General features: G+C 39.4%; 1 protein-coding gene across 4 annotated transcripts in view; it reads left to right on the forward strand.

The window, feature by feature from the left end:
- The first annotated feature begins 746 nt into the window (after nucleotides 1-746).
- Nucleotides 747-24,214, forward strand: part of pou2f1a (POU class 2 homeobox 1a) — a 106,103-nt gene continuing 82,635 nt past the window's right edge. For all 4 annotated transcript variants that reach the window (XM_078409037.1, XM_078409038.1, XM_078409040.1 and 1 more), the window contains exon 1: nucleotides 747-850. In XM_078409037.1, coding sequence (XP_078265163.1) covers nucleotides 824-850 — 27 coding nt within the window. In that variant the 5' untranslated portion in view covers nucleotides 747-823. The remainder of the gene's footprint in view (nucleotides 851-24,214) is intronic.

The raw sequence follows: 24,214 nt of genomic DNA on the forward strand, positions 1-24,214 counted from the left end.
ATCAATACCATAATCCGGAGTACTATATCAAGTGAAAACCTCACTGTTGCAATGTTTAGTTTCATTAGAAGTGTAACCGTCCACTGTTTAATATCACCAAGTGTAAAAATGCTTGTGCAGTAAAATCATTGAACACTTGACAACAGAACCTCCAGCACTGAAACCCCTCCAAAATTCCCTGATGTATTCCTGCAGAAAGAGCTCACGACCAAAAGTAGTTCATTGCATTCGTGAATTTCCGTCCGTTTCCGCTGTGGCCAGCAGAAAACGATTAGGAATAATTTTAATAAACAGCGGAATACAATGCAAGCAAATGAATGCTGTTAATGAGCCGCCGGCCGAGCAGCCGAGCGCCGACTCGGCAATCTCCGGAAAATACCAACCGAATGCGGTGAATGGGCCGTCGGCCGAGCAGCGGCGCCCGAACACTGCTCGGCAATATCCGGAAAAACACCAAACGCCGCCCTTCCACCACAAATCGATAAATTTACCTCAGACCGCATTGAAAAAACGCCGCGCTGCGAGGAAACCGATGGGTTTAAAACAAACAAAAAAAAAAAGACACCCACGTACACGCACACACAGCGAGCAGATCGTCAATCTCCGTCCGTTTCCGTCGAAGCGCCTCAGAAAGGGTGGAATAAAATTAAAAAAACGAATCGTTCCCGGACGAGAGGCGGCGGCGCGGCTTTAACATCGAAGGGGCGGGCAGAGAGGGGCAGGGCTGGCGATGTTTTAGGAGGTGGGGGGGTTGGCGAGCGGAGCGCTGGGCCTGCCAGCGCGGGGGACGCCGGGTAAAGCGAATTGATATTCAAAATGGCGGATGGAGCGTCCAAAGATGAAAAGCCCGGTAATGGCTCTAATTTTACATATTCATATTTCCATTTAGCATAATTTATTTTGCCCTATTACTGTATTTGATTGCGGGGCGAGCGAAAAGAAAACTTTAATGCATTTATTCCCGGCAGGAACGCAGCCCAGAGCGGCCGCTTTCCACCCAGCGCAAATCCGCCAGGAATTTTTGAAGGGAAAAAAAATAAAACAAATAAGAGAGAAAAGGCAACGAGGGGGAGGATGGTTCTGACTAAAAAAATAAATAAATATGCAAAACAAGGCGCGGGCTTTTACGTTTTTCTTCCCGCTTGTCTTGGTTTCTGGCTGTGAGTGAAAGCGGCCTGTGGTGATTCGGCTGGGCTGTGGGCAAAGGGGGTGAAATAGTGGACGGTGTTGGTGAGGGCACGGCGGCTGGTCGGTCGGTCGGTCGGTCGGTCGGCCTGGCCGCCCGCCGAGCCTCGGCCCTCGGCCCTCGGACAACAACAACAACAACCTCCCTCCTTCCTTCCCCTACATAACCCGCTTGTGCGAGTGGCATCAAACTCTCCCTCTCTCACTGTGTAATGTAGGCTGAAGAGGGTTTGTTTTTAAATGACAGGAACGCCCCTCATGTTTAATCGAATAGATTTAATAACAGACGTCCACGTTTGGGGTGTGTTTGTGTGTTCACTATTTCGACTTGCCTCATTACTTTTGTTGCTGAGCTCGGATGACGGAGAATGCGAGCGGGGATGTTGATTAAAATTTGCCCCGAGGTTTTAATGAGCAATCCAGGCCTCTGATTTTTTAAAGTTTATTATTATTAAAGCGTGACGCCCGTATTTATTGAAGCAATCTGCTTTAAATCGTCTCTTAAATTTGATTTATCTAATTTATTAATACATGTGAGCAGTTGGTCGTATTTTAAAAGTATATCTATTTTTATAGTTGTACGTTTCATTTTTGTACAACAATGTACAACATTTTGACTTTCATTGTAATCATAAATAATGTTTCAGGCACTGGTTTAGGGATTTAAAAAAAACGTGGATCAAATATTGACAGATCCAATAAAGTTAGTTTTAAATCGGATGGTGTTGGGTAAATTTATATAAGCCACCACCACAGGTGATGTTAATGTCTGCCCCTAACTTGGTGCTTTAATATATATATAACACGTGGAATGAATATGGGAAAGTACAATTTTGGACATGCCATAAATTATACCTTGAATCTAGACCTATTTCAAGGAATATTTACTTGTTGATGTGATTATGAATCCATTTATCACAGCACACTTGTTTCTGAAAAACATTTTTTTTGTAATGACATAACTAAGGCCATTTGTTCATTAATGGACTGCAATAGGTTACTATACTTTTACTAACTCCTCCAAATTGTCCTACTAAGTGGTCCTGTGTTGAGATATGTCAGGATCCTTCAGAAGGATGCATGTCTGGCTGGTACTTTTTTCAGAAAGGATAATAGATGGAAGACCTAATTAATAGTACTAAAGAGCACAAAGATATAAAAGGTTAATGACATAATGGATATCTTTACATGAAAAATATTTTCAGCATGTGGATTATGTCAGCATATATAATTTATTGCCCATTCTTGCTTAAAAGTAACAACAATCTGATTTGTCCTGAGAAGGTTGTGATTAAAAATCTTTCTCCATGTTTGCTGAAAAACCCTTTGGTCCAACCTGAAGTCTTGGAAGCCAACACTTGGTTTGGCCTAGTCGCAAGTAGGCTAAACCTGGAGAGCAGAACTTCTTTATGCTTTTACAATTTTGGTGTATTTAATTGTTATTCTTTTGGGCTACTAGCCTAAAAGTATCATATTTATTTCATTCACATCTTGCTATAGGAAGATAGGAACCATCTGGATGGTTAATTTCAAATCTGTAACTACTACAGAGAGGTTGTGTGTGGGCCTTAACATACAGGATGGTGGGAGAATGGAAAGTAGTTTCACTGTGTTGTGAATAAAACAACAAGACATGGTAAGCCTTGATTTTGGGGATGAGTGAATAAGTATGATTTAGAGTTTGGATGGAAAGAGAAATGGAAAGTTGTAGGAACTGTTGGGTTATTTTCACTTCTCCAGACACATTTGTTTGGATTTAATCAGTGACAATTCAATTATTTTCTATTTCTATAGTTTGGACAGTGGTGTAGGTGGTCGAGGTGGTGTCTCAAGTACCAGAGACCTGGGTTCAACCCTGACCATGGCTACTGCCTGTGTGGAGTTTGCATGTGCGCCCTGTGATCACATGGGTTTCGGCTGGATTCTCGTTTTCTCCCACATCCCAAAGACATTGGTTTCTAGGTTAATTGGCCTCTGTAAATTGCCACTGGTGTGTAGGGAGTGAGTGGGTGTGCAGTAGGATAACATAGATCTAGCATGAACAGGTGATCGATGTTCAGGATTAAGTGTGTCAAAAGGTTTGTTTCCATGCGATACCATTCACTCATCATTTCGATTCAATCAATTAATTTGTGTGCAAGTTAACACTTTAATGTTCATTCACTTGCACATTTAATGGCACTTGTTGGAGTTGTTGTAAATGCAGGATACAAAACTACCTGAAAGAATTGTAAGCAAAATGTACTTGTCTTCCGACCCATTCAGAATAAAAGTTAGCAATGAAACATTACAGTTAATGTATTGGATTTTTTTTCCAATGTGTATTGCTTATTGTTGTTAATTGATCCAAGCATTGAGTCCAGTTAGCTAATTTATTATTAATTAATTAATAATTTGTCAGTATAAATGGAATCACTTTTATCAAAGTAAATACAATACACATGTCCAAATATCCACATGTGTCCAAAATGAACAGTAATGCTGTCTTGTCTAAACTATGACCAAGAAAGAACACCTTCTTTAAAAGGGTTAGGATGTTCGGCATGCTCCGAAACAACCCTCACCAACCTCTAACGATGTGCCGCAGAAAGCATTTTATTGGGATACATCACAACCTGGTTTGGGAACAGCTCCATCCAAGACCACAAGAAATGTGGAGAGTTGTGGCTCCAGATTCAGGGACAGTTTCTTCCCAGCTGTTATCAGGCAACTGAACTGTCCTCTCATCAGCTAGAGCGTGGTCTTGACCTGCCATCTACCTCATTGGAAACCTTTGAACTATCTTTAATCAGACTTAATCTTGTACTAAACCTTGTGCTCTTCTTCCTTTATCTGTGGACAGCTTGAATGTAATCATGTATGGTCTTTGACTGGATAGCACACAAGCAAAAGGTTTTTCCTGTACCAATAATAAACAAACCATTGGAAAAAAAACTGAATTTGTGCTTTCTTTGCATAAGATTGAGCCTGCTTTCAACCATGTTTCTGCGGTAACGTGACTTAAGATTAGCATTGCAGGCTCGCAGAAAGATGTAGAATTCATGCAGGCAAATGGAGTATAGGTGGTCAGTATGGTACAAAAAACTTGTTTATTTGACTCTGACAACAGAAACCTAAAACTGCCTGTTTTGCAAATTGTTGCAAGTCTCATTCACTCCAACTCTGCTTAAACACCTGTATTGGTCCCTAATCCAATGGGGTATCAATCTGAATATCAGGTTACCTCAGATATTCAATGCTCCATGAAATTCTTTTTGTAATACCTGAAATTTCAGTGGTTCAAAAAAAAAAAAAAAATGTAACAGAAAGGTCTGCATCGAGTTAGTCTTAATTGGAATTTATCATGTACTTACACTGCACAGTTGATGCTTGCGCCTTCAATTGTTTTTTGCCTTGACTGATTCTCTAATTAAGCCAGTTTTTTGTTCACACCACATAGTTTCTTTATCCTTGGCTTACCAGTAATTTTCCTTGTATGCACTTACTTGGGGCATTTTTCTATGTAGATGTAACTTGATCAAAACTGTCCCTGCATGTTCCTCATGAAGTACTTGTTTGACACTTTCTTCAGTCTGACTGTATGCCTTAAGTGCTTTAGACTGTGTAATACTACCGGTAGTAGGTGGGTGTGATTGCAGTGTAACCTTTTGATTTAGTCAGCTGGGAACATGAGGAACAGGATTTGGACATTCTGCTTGTTGCTCCACTGTTAATTTGCGCCAAAGCTTTTGATTCCCTATCTTTCTATTCTGCTATCAGTAGAAATGATTTATTTGTATTTATCCTATAAAATGCCTTTAATGTTCGGAACACAATTATATTACTACTCAGTTTCATACTCTTGATGAGATAAAAAAAACAGAAATGTTGCAAATGCACAGCAGGTCTCTTTCCATTGATATTGCCTGAACTGATTATTTGTCACATTTTGTATTTTAACTTTAGCTTTCCAGATCTGCAATAGTGTTTTGATTTATCAAGATAAAAGTAATGTTTGTTCCTGTCGTTTAACTTTGAAGGTCTTGGTGCTAATTCTGGTGAATGATACTTTTATATTACAGTGTATGTGGTTCTGTGGAATCTTTCATGCTTTATGCATGTTGCGATGTCTATAATGGACACTAAAATCTTAAAGAATATGATCCACTTTGATGCAGTATTTCAGAAAAATTAAACCAGTTATTGCAAAGTCAAGTGTTTTATTGTCATGTCCCAAAATGGATCAATGAAATTTTTATTTGCAGCAGCGCAACAGATATGTCAGTATAGTACTCTAAAACCCATAATAAATAACAACAAACAAAAAAAAGTTCAGTATATATGTATAAAAACAAACAGATAAATAAACAATAATAGCGAAAATCCAAAAATAATGCCCCCAAGTCTATATAGTTCAGAGCTTGTTTGGAGCTTGCAATGTTTTAACAGCCTTATGGTTGTAGGGAAGAAGCTGCTCCTGAACCTGGATGTTAGTTTTCAGGCTCCTATACCTTCTTCCTGATGGCTGGAGTGAAATTAGATTGTGGCCAGAGTGGTGTGGGTCTTTGATGATGCTGGCTGCCCTTTTGAGGCAGCAACTCTTCTAGATCCCTGCCAATGTGGGGAGGTCAGTACCCATGATGGAGCCGGCAGTGTTCAACAACTTTTGCAGTCTTTGTCATTCCTGGGCATTTGAGTTGCTGAACCAGGCCATAATGCAGCCAGTCAATATGCTCTCTACTGTAGAAGTTCAAGAGTGTATACATTGACATACCAAGTCTCCTCAATCTAAGGAAGTAGAGGTGTTGATGGACTTTTTAAAATGATTGTATCAATGTGCTGAGTCCAGCACAATCTTCAGAGATTTGCATGCCTAGGAATTTGAAGCTTTTGATTCTCCACCACAATCCCATTGGTATAGACAGGTTTGCGGATCCTCATCCTTCTTCCAAAGTCCACAATCAGTTTCTTGGTCTTGCTGATGTTGAGAGGAAGGTTGTTGTCCTGGCACTATGTGATCAATTGATTGATCTCTTTTCTATACTCGGACTCATCGTCATCTGTAATTCGTCCAACAACGGTGGTGTTGTCGGCAAACCTGAAGATGGAGTTGGCACTGCGTCCGGCTACACAGTTGTGAATATAGAGTGAGTTGAGCAGGGGGCTGAGCACACAGCTCTGAGGTGCTTCTGTGCTGATGGTTATTGAGGAGGAGTTGCTGCTAATTCGTACAGATTGTGGACTGTTGAAGTCGAGGATCCAGTTGCAGAGAGATGTGCAGAGACCCAGTTCTGAGAGGTTGGTAACCAGCATTGACGGTAGAATGGTGTTAAACGCCGACTATGTGATTATGTTTTTATTGTCCAAGTGGTCCATTGCAGAGTGGAGAGCCAGTGAGATTGCATCCTTTATTGACTTGTGGTTTTAATGTTACTCTGTGGTGGAGTTGTGGTTTTGTCTATAATTGCACATTTCCAGAGTTGGATATTAAAGTTGAAATAAGTCAGTGGGAAGGTTGTGAGTGTAATTTCTGAAATATGTCCTGGAGAACATGCTGCAGTAATGTATGTTTATTTTAGACCAGTGTGGAAACTATAATGCTGGATCTGTTTCTGTGGTATGAGGTCGATCAAATGGGAGAATACTTGGTGGGATAGGAATTAAGATTAGCTATGGAGAAATCCCAAGTAGATGGAGAAATCCCATGTAGTTCCAATGTAGGAGAAGAGTTCCTGCCTATGTTAAATAGTGAAGGATGCAGATTAACCTAACTGAGCAGTGGGTGAATTTTTAAAGAGGAATATTTTGGATATGATTTAGGGAAAATTCCCATAAGAGGAAAAGGAAAACAAACCAATCCAGAAAATTAGTTGGCATAGGGAATATCTTTTAGACAAAAAAGGATATCGGATGTTGGATGGATAATTCAAAGGAGAATTTGGATGAATGTCATAGGCTGTGAGCAGAAAAGAAAAGGAAAAGTTTATCCAAGGAAACATCAAAGTCACCTGTAGATGTTAACAGATGTTAATGTTACGTAAGAAGAGGAGTGGGGCTAAGCAAAAAGAGTTCTATGCATTGAATTGTAGGGCATGGCTCTAATAATGTGATGGTGGTATGTTCCTCAATTGGCTGTCCTGATCTGACACGATGTGGAGGGCCAAGTTTAATAGTCTGCGCATTCTGCAGCCAATTGGGGAGGTACAATGGGAACTTTAATACTGCAGAGTGGAATGATGTAAAAGTGGCACCTTGTGGCCCCTAAATGCCAACCTGAAAAGCTGAAGTGTTGCAGGAGATGAAGGAAATTTGAAACTGTTTTGCTAAGTTTATGTATGTCTAAGTTAGTTTAAACAAATGACCAGAAATTTAATAAACATCTACATCCTGAACAGCCAGTTCTCAAATTGTAGGTTGCTGGTAATATTTCTGTAATATTGGAATAAAAAATGCTTATTATAACACATCCATTGGCCTGAACACTTATATCTTGATTCTGTTCTGTAAAATGTGACCAATGCTTAATTAACAAAAATTGTGGAGAAATAATATTGACATTATTAATAGCACCAAGTTGCAAAAGTCAGTCAGGAATAGAGCTTAAACTATGAGATTTTTTAAATGCTTTCTAAAAAACACCTTTTTAACCTGCTAGTATTGGTGTGGTTTGTAGTTCCAGTTAAGAGTCAGCTAATCATTCTTCAGCAAGGCATTTGACACTTATGGCCTGGAGGGCTGGTGAGGCAATAGAATTGCTTTGTTCCACTTCATATTAAGGCTCGGGGAGACATGGCCCCAATAGGTGACCCGAGTCAGAAGCGGGTCTCAGCATTTTGCTGACTGTCCCTTTCCGAAGCCTCCACTGGCAATCCACCGTGGTTGTTATTTTCCCCCTATCTCTCTGGACCTGGTGTTTGGGAGAAATGGTGAACAGCCTGTTACTCAACATTGATGGCCCAGGCTAAAAAAAGTTGTTATTAGATGCCTAATGTTGCAGAATTTACTATTTCTGTCAAATTGTGATGTTGCTGGGGCCTTGCTGCAATGCTTTTGTTTACCTGCAAAACCCTTAATATAAAACAGTACAGCAAAGGAATGAGCTCTTCGGCCCACAATGTTTGCGCTGAATATGCTGCCAAGTTAAACTGATCCCCTCTGCCTGTACATGATCCACATTCCTCTATTTCTCGCTTTTCCATGTGCCTATCTAAAAGCCTCTTAAACGGCGCTATCGTATCTGCCTCCACCACCACCCCTGGCAATGCGTTCCAACCCCCCACCACTCTTCGTGTAAATAAAAAAACTTGCTCTGCACGTGTTTAAAATATCAAGCTACAAAATTCCAACCATGGATTTTTACTAATATTGTACCCACTGATTTTTCTCACTATTTTTCAAATGGAGAATTCATTTTCACAAAGCCACACGATCATTAAAACAATGTCAACAGTAATTCTTTGCAGATGAAAAATAACATTAGTTATTTGATATTTTTTTATTCCCAACTACTAACACACTTTTTTAGCAGGTTTTCTTGTGATGTATTCTCAAAAATGAAGAGTGGCTGCTTTCCACATCCCAGCAGAACATGAGATAGAATGCATCTGAATGTTTTTCATGTTGACCTCAGTGGAGCAGTATACTGATAATGTTGCACCATGTGCTGTTCAATTAGCTTGACTTTTGCATTTGCCAGTGGATGCACAGGAGTCCCATATTTACTGCCACTGCTCTTTGTCAAAAACTAGCAAAAAAAATAGGTTTCTAACTAAAAAAAAGGAATGCTGCCAATATTTCTGTAGAAATGGAGGTAGTAGATAACGGATGGTGTGAAAATTAATAAGGAAGAGAATTCAAAAGGGTGACAGTGCTTGACGTAAATAGTTTACTCGTTTTGGAAAGAATGAAACCAGGGGTGATGTGGGGAGTGATTGTTGAACAGTTTGCTGTAATCCTTCAATCTTTCTCAGATAGCATAGATAACCTGATGGCTAGATAATGGTAAATATAATAACCGTATTCAAAGTGGTGAAAGTACATGCCAACGTGCCATAGTGTGGTCAGGTTAACCTTGGTGGGGGAGCTTTTATGGAGAATCATCTGAAGAGTATTACCAGGCACGGAGAAGTTGGAGTTTGTAATGAAGAGCCAGCACAGATATGAGGGGGGAGGGAAAAACAACAGTCCCGTGGCCCACCGAGCACATTAGCCACTAAGCACCAATTTACACTCATCCCATGTTGTTCACCCCACATTCTCATCGACTATCTCAGATTCTACAACTTACCTACACTAGAAACAAATTCCAATGACCAATTAACATCTTGGAGATGCGGGAGGAACCTGCAGTATCTGGGCAAAACTTGCATGTTCACAAGGAAACTATGTAAACTCCACACTGACAGATCATCAATACTGTACTGGATTAAATGACAGCAAATTCTGTTTGATTTGCCAGATTTGAAAGTTTTTGTTTTGAAGTAATGAAAGAACATTTCTTCAGTTTCTTGGAAGGCACTTGACAACTGGTTTAAAAAAAAACATTTTGGGTATCAGATAAATTGGTCAGTGGCTGCATGGAGAAGCAGTTAGCTAAGAGATGGAAACCAAAAGGTCATGGTACAAATGTGTTAATTCTGAACAATGGTACACTTTATCGCATGGTTTAAATAGCACAGTTTGCATGGATGTACAGGAGTAGAGGAATGTTCCAAGATTTAAAAGAGCGATTAATAAATCACATGGGATTTTGGGATTCATAAACAGAAAGTGCAAGAGTAGAGAGATTATGTGGAACTCGTATTTTAAAAAAAAACAGGTTAGGCCACAACTGGAGTATTCTCTAGGAAGGATATGAAGGCCCAGGAGAAGGTGTAAAAAAAAAAGATTTATTCAAATGATTCTGGGAATGACAGATTTTGTGTAAAGGTTTTTTGGAGAATCTGGGAATAGATTGTATGTTAAGAAGTGATGTGGTAGTGGGGTACAAGCTCAAGATAGATTTAAATTGGGCAAATAGAGATAAACTATTCCCATTAGTGGATAATTAGTGGGGGGTGGGGGGTTAGAATGAAAGCTTTGTCATGCAGAATGTGTCTGGAATTTCATATACTCAATATAGCTCAGGAGGAGGCATCAACTTTACCAGTGAGTAAAGTTCATGGAAAATAGATCAGTTAGGGCAATCGGAATGTAATTGAGGGAAAATAATCTTCATTTAATTGGGAGAGGAATTGGGATTGTGGGACTTCTTTGGAAGGAGGGGGCGTGGAACTTTGATGCCTCCTCCTGAGCTATATTGAGTATATGAAATTCCTTCTGAGCTGTCATTTCATTTAATAAGCAAGGCAAGTAGATTATTTGAAAATAAAAACACCAAGGATGAATGATTAAATAGTTCTAATGAAAGAGCAATGTGCCTCTCTTTTGCCAATCATGCCAGTCTAACTTGTGTCAAAAATAATTACAAATGAAAACGGAGAAAAAAACCCAAAATGTTGCATAATTTTATTCTGTATTTAGAGTAAACTGTAAAAATGTCTCAACGATTAAAATATGTCACTAAGTTTTAAATTGACATTGGGCCAAGAGAAAATGGCTGTTGTATTCTCCAGTGTGTGTTGATTCACTGAATCTGTTTTAATCGGAAGTGATGCGAAAGTACCAGACTTCCTGAATTCAGGTTTTACTTCTTAATCAGTTGGGTAATCAAAGTATCGAGGAGTCATCAAGCAGCGAAGATGGCCCTTTGTCCCAACTTGTCCGCACAGCTCATTCCTCTTTATGTGAAAAGTCGCCCCTCGGGTTCCTTTTATATATTTCCCCTCTTAGCTGAAACCTAGGCAATCAAGTTCTTGATTTCCCCTAGCCTGGAGTAAAAAGACTGTGCATTACTGTATCCTTCTTATGATTTTATACAGCTCTAAGATCACACTCTGCCTCCTGCGCTCGAAGGAATAAAGTCTTAGCCTACCCAACCTTTCCCCATAGTTTAGGCCCTCGAGTCCTGGTAAATCTGGGAGTGGATTTGTTGTTGAAAAGTGATATGATAGTGATGTACTTTGCTGCACTTTACAGCTTAATGGCATCTTTCCTAAAGTAGTGTGACCGCAATACCTCTGGCGCTGCCTCAACAACATCTTGTACAACTGTAATATAACATCCCAACTTCTATACTCATTTCTCTAACTGATCAGGGCCAGTGTACCAAAAACTTTCTTCACCACCACTAGCAAGGAAATATCTACTTGTATTCCTAGATCCTTCTGTTCTGCACACTCCCCAGGGCCATACCATTCACTCTGAACTGCAGATGCTGGTTTACAAAAAAAGACAAAGTGCTGGCAGCTCAGTGGGTCAGGCAATATTTCTGGAGAATAAGGCCAGGTGACGTTTTGAATCGATCCTTCTTCAGACCCTTAAGACTTACTAATCAAGCTTTTCAAAAAAAATACCTCGCATACAAACTTGGGTCATGGGAATGCACCATGAGAGGATGTCATGGGATTGACTGCTATTAATACAAACTGATATTATCAACAGAATTATATCTTTCTATATAACAGAAAGGTTATATAGTGTGTTACTTTCTTTCTATATAGTATAGAGAAAGAAGAGTGTGTTACTCTTGGATAGTTCCTTGATTTCAAGGATGATTGGCTTCACTCTGATTCTGTGTGTTTTGAGATGACTGAAGAGGCCAATGTAGCAGCATTACCACTGATGTGACGGAGATGCATGATGTGCTAGCTGATGGGTGATTTCTCTGGTTGTTCCTTCTGCGTTGATTCACAGTTTTCATTTGCTTCTGTGCTTAAACCTGAAGCTATTAATGCCATCCTGAATGCTGCTGATCCAGAGTAGTTCTGGACCTGGAAGTTGTATGCTCAAAAGTTCTACTGATACCTGGCAATTGACTAGATGCTTGCTTTGAGTGAAAGGTTTAAGGGGTTGTGATTTGTTGCTGAAATGAAAGCAGGTAACATAGGACACCTGGTTGTGCTAGAATTTGATCGGGAGACACAAGCATCATCATTCCACATATGGTGCTTGACTCCGAGTTCCTGCATCAGATTGTCTTTTTGTTCCCTCTCTGATCCCTCCGATTGTGCTTCCTGAACTGTTGCACAAGGCCCAAAGCATGCTCAAGCTACTTCATTTCTTTTGTCTGCACAAGTTGCAGCCTACAGGACTCAGTCCTCCAACTTTAGATTGTTTGCACTTACTTTCTCTTTGATCATAGACTGGCCATTTCTGCCTGGTATTCTTTTCCTTTTTTTTCTTTCATTTGTGTTTTCTGGACATGTAGACCAGACTATACCACACTATCTAGGATTCACAACATTAGCAACATAATTTACCAATAAAGATGCTTGATCTTCCCATTTAATGACTACATTATTTCATCCTATTGTGCACATTCCCTTTGTTCTACCCATTAACTCACCCCCCTCCCGTCCAAACTTCTCTGCTACTTACAGTGCCCTCCATAATGTTTGGGACAAAGACCCATCATTTATTTATTTGCCTCTACTCCACATTTTGAGATTTGTAATGGAAAAAAATCACATGTGGTTAAAGTGCACATTGTCAGATTTAAAAGAGGCCATTTTTATACATTTTGGTTTCACCATGTTGAAATTATAGCAGTGTTTATACATAGTCGCCCCATTTCAGGGCTCCATAAAGTTTGGGACACAGCAATGTCATGTAAATGAAAGTAGTCATGTTTAGTATTTTGTTGCAGATCCTTTGCATGCAATGACTGCTTGAAGTCTGTAAATTCATGGACATCACCAGTTGCTGGGTGTCTTCTCTGGTGATGCTCTGCCAGGCCTGTATTGCAGCCATCTTTAGCTTATGCTTGTTTTGGGGGCTAGTCCCCTTCAGTTTTCTCTTCAGCATATAAAAGGCATGCTCAATTGGGTTCAGATCGGGTGATTGACTTGGCCACTCAAGAATTGGCCATTTTTTAAGCTTTGAAAAACTCCTTTGTTGCTTTAGAAGTATGTTTGGGATCATTGTCTTGCTGTAGAATGAACCGCCGGCCAATGAGTTTTGAGGCATTTGTTTGAACTTGAGCAGAAAGGATGTGTCTATACACTTCAGAATTCATTGTGCTTCTACCATCAGCAGTTGTATCATCAATGAACATAACACACCCACCACCGTGTTTCACAAATGAGGTGGTATGCTTTGGATCTTGGGCAGTTCATTCTGTCCTACTTTCTTCTTGCCATCACTCTGATACGAGTTAATCTTCGTCTCATCTGTCCACAAGACCTTTTTCCAGAGCCGTGGTTACTCTTTTAAGCACTTCTTGGCAAACTGTAAACTGGCCATCCTATTTTTGTGGCTAACCAGTGGTTTGCATCTTGCAGTGTAGCCTTTGTATTTCTGTTCATAAAGTTTTCTGCGGACAATGGTCATTGACAAATCCACACCTGACTCCTGAAGAGTGTTTCTGATCTGTCGGACAGGTGTTTGGGGTTTTTCTTTATTATAGAGAGAATTCTTCTGTCATCAGCTGTGGAGGTCTTCCTTGGCCTGCCAGTCCCTTTGCGATTAGTATGCTCACCAGTGCTCTTTTTCTTCTTAATGATGTTCCAAACAGGATTTTGGTAAGCCTAAGGTTTGGCTGATGTCTCTAACAGTTTTATTCTTGTTTCTCAGTTTCATAATGAGACTTTGACTTTTATTGGCACAACTTTGGTCCTCATGTTGACAAACAGCAATACAAGTTTCCAAAGGTGATAGAAAGACTGGAGGAAAGACTACATGCTGAAACCAAAATATATTAAAATGGCCTTAAATAAAATCTGACAATGTGCACTTTTGATTTTTTTTCTATTCCAAATCTCAAATCGTGGAGTACCCAGGCAAATAAATAAATGATTGGTCTTTGTCCCAAACATTATGGATGGCACTGTAGATCAACTTGTTTTTATCTCTTCTGTTCTGATAGTTTCCTTTTCCACCAATGCTGCCTGATCTGAATACGTCTAACCTTCCAAAAATATATTTGGGAAAATTTCTTGTTCAGAGGTTGAGCTTAGAGTGTGATTCAGTCGAGGAAAGCAAAAGAGGAAAGGGGCACTTGATAACTTTTTGAGGGTTTTTAATGCTTAATTGCAGAAAAAAGAGTTTCCACTATTGAGTATTTTCTGCTTACAGAGATCACAGCTAGAATGGTTTCAGTTTACTTTCTGCAGCCTTGTCTGCCTGAAACTCTGATTGTTAATGTTCTGTGAACAGTACTGCCCCATTCTGTTTCCTCCAGCTTTAGGGATGTTACACTTTGTCATGGCTTTGATAATATCCTTGAATTTTCTCTCTGCTTATTTCACAACCTCTTGTTCTGATGGAGTCAAAATAGAGCAGTTGTTTCTGGCATTTGGTATGGGGAATTCGAGTTATCACCTCCAGTCTTGGTTATTGATTCCATCCTTTTCTACTCCACTTGACTCATCTACCAATCAATCCCATTTTAATTGGATCCACCTATCACTTGCCAGCTCTTGCCCCATCCATTCCCCTTGTCTTCCTACCAGTTATCTCCCCTCTGCTCCATTAGTTTGAAGAAGAGTCCCAACCTGAAATGTTGTTTATTTCCCTCCGCAGATGCTGCATGACACGCTGAAGTCCTCAGGCAGTTTGTTTTTTTGCTGGGAACTGTGAATGATGGGCTGGGCCATTGAAGCCAATTTGATTGTAGTTTGTGCCATGATTCTGGGAATATTGGCATTTGAGAGGATGGCTGTTGTTGGTCCACTCATCCTGCTTGTGGATTTTGAGGATTTTGTACAGCCTGGTTCTGTGAATTTCATCATTGATGTCACTTTGTTCTGACAATAGAAAACCGTCAAGGTTTTCTCAGTCTCATTTTGAACTTTTTACAGTCAAAGAAAGATGAATACAGCAGGGCAGGTTGCAGGTGTGGTCGGGGCGTTGGGATTTCTGCCTTGCTGCTAAAGCTAATTGATTGAGTTCGATGACTTGGACCTCGCCTTTAAACCTGTGCGGATGGGTGACTACGTTGTGAGCCAGTGCCCTATTTCCCTTGGCAATTACTCAGATATCGGTCTACTTTCATTGAGGTTATTTTTTATTTCAGATTTCCGGCATTTGCAGTTTCTTTTGATGGCCAGTTTGTTGCAAGTGCCTTTTCATGGTGCTGAATTAAATATGTTCAGGAATATGCAAAAACAATGGTTGTCATTCTAAGAGCATTCTAGGGTCATGGAAATACTAATTGTCCTATGGATGACTGGAGGAAAGAAAGAAATTTCACTCCCCTGTCATGTTATGCAAGAAAGATGCTGCAAAGGGCTTTGTGGGTTTGGTGCCACTTCGCCTAATAGGAATTTCGAAACAAAAATAAACTGCTGTTGAAGAGATGGGAATAAAACTATGACTCAGATTTAACAATTAAAATGAAATAACAACATTTATTGTCATTATTATAGACAATAGGTGCAGGAGTAGGCCATTCAGCCCTTTGAACCAGCACCGCCATTCACCGTGATCATGGCTGATCATGCACAATTAGTACCCCGTTCCTGCCTTCTCCCCATATCCCCTGACTCTGCTATCATTAAGAGTTCTATCTAACTCTCTCTTGAAAGCATCCAGAGAATTGGCCTCCACTGCCTTCTGTGACAGAGAATTCCACCGCTTGACAACTCTGAGTGAAAAAGTTCTTCCTCATCTCCGTTCTAAATGGCCTACCCCTTATTCTTAAACTGTGGCCCCTGGTTCGGGACTCCCCCAACATCGGGGACATGTTTCCTGCCTCTAGCGTGTCCATTCCCTTAATGATCTTATATGTTTCAATAAGATTCCCTCTCATCCTTCTAAATTCCAGAGTATACAAGACCAGTCGCTCCAGTCTTTCAACATATGACAGTCCCGCCATTCCGGGAATTAACCTCGTGAACCTACGCTGCACTCCTTCAATAGCAAGAATGTCCTTCCTCAAGTTTGGAGACCAAAACTGCTCCAGGTGTGGTCTCACTAGGGCCCTGTACAACTCTCTTTGCTCCTGTACTCAACTCCCCTTGTTATGAAGGCCAACATTCCATTGGCTGCCTGCTGTACCTGCATGCTTCCTTTCAGTGACTGATGCACTAGGACACCCAGATCTCGTTGTACTTCTGCATTTCCTAACTTGACACCATTCAGATAATAATCTGCCTTCCTGTTCTTACCACCAAAGTAGATAACCTCACATTAAACTGCATCTGTCATGCATCCGCCCACTCACACAACCTGTCCAAGTCACCTTGCAACCTCATAGCATCTTCCTCACAGTTCACACTGCCACCCGGCTTTGTGTCATCTGCAAATTTGCTAATGTTACTTTTAATCCCTTCATCCAAGTCATTAATGTATATTGCAAATAGCTGCAGTCCCAGCACCGAGCTTTACGGTACCCCACTAGTTATTGCCTGCTATTCTGAAAGGGACCCATTTATCCCCACTCTTTGCTTTCTATCTACCAACCAATTTTCTATCCATGTCAGTACCCTACCCCCAATACCATGTGCTCTAATTTTGCCCACTAATCTCCTATGTGGGATCTTGTCGAAGACTTTCTGAAGGTCAAGGTGCACCACATCCATCGGCTCTCCCCTGTCCATTTTCCTTGTTATATCCTCAAAAAATTCCAGAAGATTAGTCAAGCATGATTTCCCCTTCGTAAATCCATGCTGACTCGGAACGATCCTGTTACTGCTATCCAAATGCTCCGCAATTTGGTCTTTTATAATTGACTCCAGCATCTTCCCCTCCATTGATGTCAGACTAACTGGTCTATAATTTCCTGTTTTCTCTCTCTCTCCTTTCTTAAAAGGTGGGATAACATTAGCTACCCTCCAATCCACAGGAACTGATCCTGAATCTATAGAACATTGGAAAATGATCACCAATGCGTCCACGATTTCTAGAGCCACCTACTTAATGACCCTGGGATGTAGACCATCAGGCCCTGGGGATTTATCAGTTTTCAGTCCCATCAGTCTACCCAACACTATTTCCTGCCTAATGTGAATTTCCTTCAGTTCCTCCATCACCCTAGGATCTCTGGCCACTAGAACATCTGGGAGATTGTTTGTGTCTTCCTTAGTGAAGACAGATCCAAAGTATCCAACTCGTCTGCCATTTCCTTGTTCCCCATAATAAATTCACCTGCTTCCGTCTTCAAGGGACTCACATTTGCTTTGACTATTTTTTTCCTCTTCACGTACCTAAAGAAGCTTTTACTATCCTCCTTTATATTATTGGCTAGCTTACCTTCGTGGCTCATCTTTTCTCCCCGTATTGCCTTTTTGGTTATCTTCTGTTGCTCTTTAAAAGAGTCCCAATCCTCTGGCTTCCCACTCTTCTTTGCTATGTTATACTTCTCTTTTATTTTTATGCTGTCCTTGACTTCCCTTGTCAGACACGGGCGCCTCTTACTCCCCTTAGAATCTTTCCTCCTCTTTGGGATGAATTGATCCTGCACCTTCTGCATTATTCCCAGGAATACCTGCCATTGCTGTTCCACCGTCTTCCCTGCTAGGGTCTCTTTCCAGTCAAATCTGGCCAGCTCCTCCCTCGTGCCACTATAATACCCTTTGCTATACTGTAATACTGACACTTCCAATTTTCCCTTCTCCCTCTCAAATTGTAGATTAAAACATCATATTATGATCACTGCCTCCTAATGGCTCTTTTACCTTGAGTTCCTTTATCAAATCAGGTTCATTACACAACACTAAATCCAGAATTGCCTTCTTCCTGGTACGCTCCAGTACAAGCTGTTCTAAGAATCCATCTCGGTGGTACTCCACAAACTCCCTTTCCTGGGAGTTTGTGGATTATTCTGTGAATAATAATCTAAGATTTATAATTTCACAGATTATTCTGTGAAATTGATAACGTTTGGATTTCTGTGTAGTTTAACATCAAACTCTGAAGTTGTCGTTGATTTGGTCTTCCGCATGAACATAATTTTCAAACTTCTTCAATGGCATCAAAGGAAACCAGTTGGAAATATGTGAATTTTAGCTATTTATGTACTAATCCTGTTGTGAAATCTTGCATATTGTTGTTTGAAGTCCTGGTTTTTAATATTATATGAAATCATACTTGTTTAGCAAACAGGCCCTAATTTTTTTAAAAACTTGTAAATATATATTGTGATTCTCAACATATATCAAAATTATAAGGGAGTTTAATATTTATTTTATAATATTTAAGTACATTCTTTAACCTAGTACATAAGGCACAGTCTTTTAACACCACTGATATTTAAAATATTATTTCAGATTGTTCTTTTCCCTCCTGGTTTGCTTTTGGTGAGAATTGTTTAATGTGACTAGATGTAAAGGGTCTGTCAAATTGATGCCTGACAGCAAAGATCATTGAATAGTGAAATTGTTACAGAGACTGAAACGCTTTTGTGGAGAGCTTTCGTTGAAGCCTGCAGTGAGTGCATTATTAGCATTTGCTGTTTACGGAAATAGATTTTTTTTTTCATAATCTTAATTTTATTTCAATTTGTGAAACTTATTTTTAATGGTTGCTGGGATAATCTAGCTGGAGTTGCATCAGTAACGTGCTTTCTGAGTATAAATATATTGCAGGTTGTAATAGATTCCAGGACTGTAGGGAAAACGAGGGTTATAGGATCAGGCTGCAAAATGGAGTTAAGTTTAATAATCAGATCTTTCATTCTTTTACTGAGTGGCAGGGCAGGCTTGAGTAATCATATAATCTACACCTGCTGCTATTTATGTTCTTAAATATAGAATTTCCCCATTTCCTTAGATTTTCATTAGCTTTCAGGAGAAGATTAATCATGATTGTGTGCTGTGTTCTCAGCTGTTTTTTCTCAAAAGGCAGGGAGAAATGCGAAGTATTTTATGTATTTTGTATTATGTGCAATTTTTATAAATATATTGAGGATCCAGTGGCAAGATACAACGATGGCACTGTTGGAGAATGTGCCTCTGCATGTCTTGTATTATCAACAAGTATATTATTGGAAATATGATTGAGACATAAGTATGCTTGCATCAGTGTCCAATGATAGCAGGCGGGATCAATCAGATTGTGGCTGATAGGTGGCTCACATTGATGTATATAACTTGGGATTTTTAATAAAATCTATCGATCTAAGTCTTAAAAATATACGTTTATCTAACATTCATTATCTTTTGGGTGAATACTTTCCGATTTCCATCGTCACTACTTATGTGAGTAATTGTCCTCTTTATTTCATTCCTAAATTGAATCTCTTACTAAAATCATGCTCCTCATCTGGATGTTCATCACCCCAATTTCACTCTGTCATGCTTCTCAAATTTTTTCCCTCAACATATGAAAATAATCAAACGAGAAAATACAAGCTTCTGCAATTTTCCTTCAAAATTACCTTTTAAGCCCCTGTATTGTCCTTGTGAATCCATGCGGTGTCTGTATCTTTCATGACCTGTACTGTTCAAAACAATGTATTATTCCAGCTTGGTTCTGACCAAGATCCTTCTGAATAAACATAACTTTCTGTTTGTGTGCATTGCATCTCCTTGATATGAAGGCAAATATTTAACCAGCCTTTTTAATTTTAATTTTGCCTGACCATCAGCTTTATGTACATAACATGGATGTCTCATAATTTCTCTACATTTTTTAATGTGATAGAAATGCTGTGATTTATAGCTCATAGATCCTAAATGCATTACCACACACCAATCATGTTAAATTCCAGTTACCTATTTTACCTATTAATTTAACCCATGTCCCTTTTGTAATGTCTAATTAAAAATTGCTATAATATATGTATCCTTCTGCAACTCCCCTTATTGGATCTCATTAAGCAGAGTTATTATTGCCAGCAATCAATCCTGTACCTCTGATATTTCAATTATGTTGAAACACTGCATTTGTATTATACCAACTACCGAACAGAACATTGTGATGAAGTGCTTCAAGAGGTTTGTTAGGACACAAATCAACTCCTGCCTCAGTGATGATCCGGACCACCTTTAGTTCGTCACCCGGCACAATAGATCGACGGCAGATGTGATCTCACTGGCTTTCCACTGTGCTGGATCCCTTGGACAGGATGTTGTTCATCAACTATAACTTAGTACTCCAAACTTAGTCAACTCCAGAAACTGGGTCTCAGCTTGTCCCTATGCAATTGGATCCGCGATTCCTCATTGGTAGACCACAATCTGTGGATTGGCAGCAATGCCGCCACCTCACTGACCATTAGCAAGATGGCACCTCATGGGTGCGTTCTTAATGCCTGCTCTCTCTATACCTCTGACTATGTCATCAGATGCAGCTCCAATGCCATCTTTCCGTATCTGCCTGCTAATATTTTCCAATTTGCCTATAATTATCTGCTATCTTCATTTAGAAGAGGAATCTAGATTTTATGTTCATCTTACTGAACAGCATAATTCTTCCATCCCACTTTCAACTCCACTTGCCAAGTGCAAGCCATATACCAACTTGGAAAAATATCATAGTATCTTCTTTACCAACTTGCATTTCTTATGAATAGCACTCAGAAATTAACAATAGGGTGGCATAGCGGTAGAGCTACTGCCTTACAGCGCCACAGACCCAGGTTTGATCCTGACTATGGGTGCTTTTCTGTATGGAGTGTATGTTCTCCCTGTAACCTGTGTGGGTTTTCTCCCACTCTTCAAAGACGTACAGGTTTGTAGTTTAAATGGCTTGGTATGAAGATAAAATTGTCTCTAGTGTTGGTAGGATAGCGTTAGTGTTCGGGGATAGCTCGTCGGAGTAGACTCGCTGTACCTCTAAACTAAACAGGAAAAAAACGTTTGTGTACTTGATCAGCTTGGATAATTTTCTTGTGAATCGGGAATTAAATTTGACAAGTGGGCGTATAATAATAAGGGCTATTGAACAAAAGAATTGTATTGATTAGTGCTTAGTCAACCACATTTTGTAACAGACCATTCAAAATGTATTGGGGTTGTGTTATTATTTACCAGTGAATTAAAATTGTAAAAAGTCCAGGTTTTTATTGGTCTCCAGCCCTTGTTAGCAGTATTGCCTCTTCACATGTAAAGTGCCTCCCAGGATACACATCATCTGGCTGCAGAGCCATACGGTATAAAAACAAGCCCTCGGCCAAACTCGTCCATGCTGATTATGATGATGATCATTGAAACAAGTCCCATTGCCTATGTTTGATCCATATCCCTCTAAACCTTTTCTATCCATATACCTGTTTAGACAACTTCTAAATGTGTTATTCTACTGCCTCTACCACTTCCTTTGGCAGCACATTTCACATACCCACCAACATCTGTGTGGAAAAAGTTGTCCCTCGGGTTCCCATTAAACTTCCCCTCTCACGTTAAACCTATGCCGTCTAGATCTTGTTTCCCCTACCCTTGCTTGAAGAAGGGTCTCGACCCGAAACGTCACCCATTCCTTCTCTCCTGAGATACTGCCTGACCTGCTGAGTTACTCCAGCATTTTGTGAATAAATACCTTCGATTTGTACCAGCATCTGCAGTTATTTTCTTACACTCGTAAAACCTGTATCATCCTTTACATTTTCAAGCTGTATCAAATCTTTTTAATGTATGATCTGGCATATCAGATAAATTTTCTGTCAAAACTTGGATTTATTAAGATGTAATGACTTGAACTAAGTGCAATCTTTGCACTGTATTTTATTGATCACGTAATAAACCAACGAACCTTGGGTTGCACACAATTCATTTTTCTAAGTAGTTTGTACTGAGAAAAATTAAATTTGGTTACACAGTAGCACCAAAAATTATCTCATCCACATCTCCAGTCCTCTGCATCTAAACTGGATTTATCAGCAATTAAGAGAGATGTACCTAAAGGCTGAAAAGAGTTTCTATGGTTTCAGGAGCTAATCTGCTATTTTTTTTTTTTATGAGGTGGAGTGAGGGGAATTGTGTGACCTTTGTTTCTGTTGTGAAGTGCCTACTTTATAATATTCTTAAAGTGGAAACACAATTTACCACTATTTTGTGTCGTAGAAAGTTCAGCAGTAGAAATCTTCCAATATTTAAAACAATTTTATTGTGGCAGCATAAAAGCACCTGGATTTCTAAGTTCTATATAATAATAATAAGGATAAAGCAAGGTACATTCTCCGCAGAACTCAATGCATGGCTTCTGCTTTTAGGTTTTTTTTTACTACTCTATCACTTAATGCCTAATATTAAATAAAATATCAACTAAAATGTTGAAGGAGTCAGTTACTGATGCTGGCAATTAAATGCGTGTAAAAGGTTTGAGTTAAAATGGTGCTTACCCTCTAACATTTGTGTGCCTCCAGCAGCATCCTGTTTGATTCAAAACCTTTTTTTAGTAAGTGTTGAGATGGGTCTGAAATAGCAGAATTGGAGATGCAAAAGTTTGTGAAATTAATTCTTCAATAACACTTCCAAATCAGCACCCCACCTGCCACACTATCATGACATTGGTCTTGCATAGACTAGACTATGGGAATCCAAGTATTAACTTCCTCAGTTGATATATTGGGTGACCAGAGCCGGCTCACTGCCACAGAAAAGGCTATGGTGTCAGTTCAGAATGCAGATTTGATAAAGTTTCCCATGTTAAAAATGTGCTTCTCTGCAGTTTGAGCAGAACGGGAGAAAAGCAATCAAGATCACATGCTGCATTTTGTTTTAAATTTAGTGGAACCTATCTTCATTATTTGATTATATGTCCCAATAGGTGCCCTGGGAAATGGTAACTATGCAAAATTGTATGTACTTAAAAAAAAAAAACCAAAACCTGATCTTGTCAGTCTTGCAAACTTTATTTCTTTCAAAATGGTTAACTAATTTTTCAGTGAAATATAAAACACTGTAATTCAATAAATGTATAGGAAAGAAATAGTAATTCAATAAAAATGTATTTCAAATACACCTCTATTTTTGCAAGATGTATTTGATCAGTGTACAATGTTATACTATGTACTTCAAATAATAGAGATAGGAGTGCGTAAATTATTTATTTCCTGCAAGTAAAACTTTTAAAGTCCACTGTAGCATCCAATTATCTTCCACTAACACACCAATAAACTTTATGAAGTTTGTGTTTTGTTTTCCTCTTGATCTTAACGTCTAATGTGAGTTATTTGTTCATTTCAGAATTGTTGTTGCGTTTACTATGCGTATACTGTGTAATATCTATGTGTATACTGTGTAATACTGTATCTGTGTAATATTTCACGTGAATTATAAGCTGGAGATCAGTACTCCATTGAAACCTTTTTACATGGCTAATCAATTAGGATCTATTTAGTTTTGAGGAAAATACACAGAAACTGTTTTTGAAGCTGTAGATAATGGGATTAAATGGTGTTCAAGAATAAGTAAAATTGGTTGGCTCACTCTCAGTGTTTGAGTGCATTTGATAGACTAAATTGTCCACGATTATGAATTTATATTAATGTTAGCTGCATATGATATGTAATAAATATGACAAGTCCGCCATGCCTAGAATCAATCAACGAAGAATCAAGAATCATGCTCGCTGCAGTCCCTCTAATCCAGAAAAAAAACCATTTGACTAATTTGGATACAATTATTCATGATTCCACCAGGCCACTCATGGTGGAGATTGTGAAAAGTGGCAACTCCAGCACCAAGATCTGTGGCATCCCAATGGTTATCACATCTAAACCTGGGCATGCGCTGTCTGAATCCACTGTCTTCTGTCCATTAACCAATCCTCAATCCATGCCAATCGGCTACCCACCGCCTCTATTAATATTTTGTTCATTGTAATTTTAATAATTTTTTTGTGTGGCACTGTAACAACATGAAAGCCCAGCTGCGCCATTGACTGGTGCGCCCTCATCCTGACAAATAGAGCCTATGAATTCCAACAGACTTGTCTGATGTGATTTTCCCTTTATAAATCCATGTTGATTCTGCCCAAGCCTATCATTTTCCAAGGATGATGTTATGACTTTGAGTAATGAGTTTCAGCACGCTCCCTGTTACTTGCACCAGGCCAACTATTTTATTTC

Source organism: Rhinoraja longicauda, chromosome 12 (genome assembly GCF_053455715.1).
Source record: "Rhinoraja longicauda isolate Sanriku21f chromosome 12, sRhiLon1.1, whole genome shotgun sequence".
Lineage (NCBI taxonomy): Eukaryota > Metazoa > Chordata > Chondrichthyes > Rajiformes > Arhynchobatidae > Rhinoraja > Rhinoraja longicauda.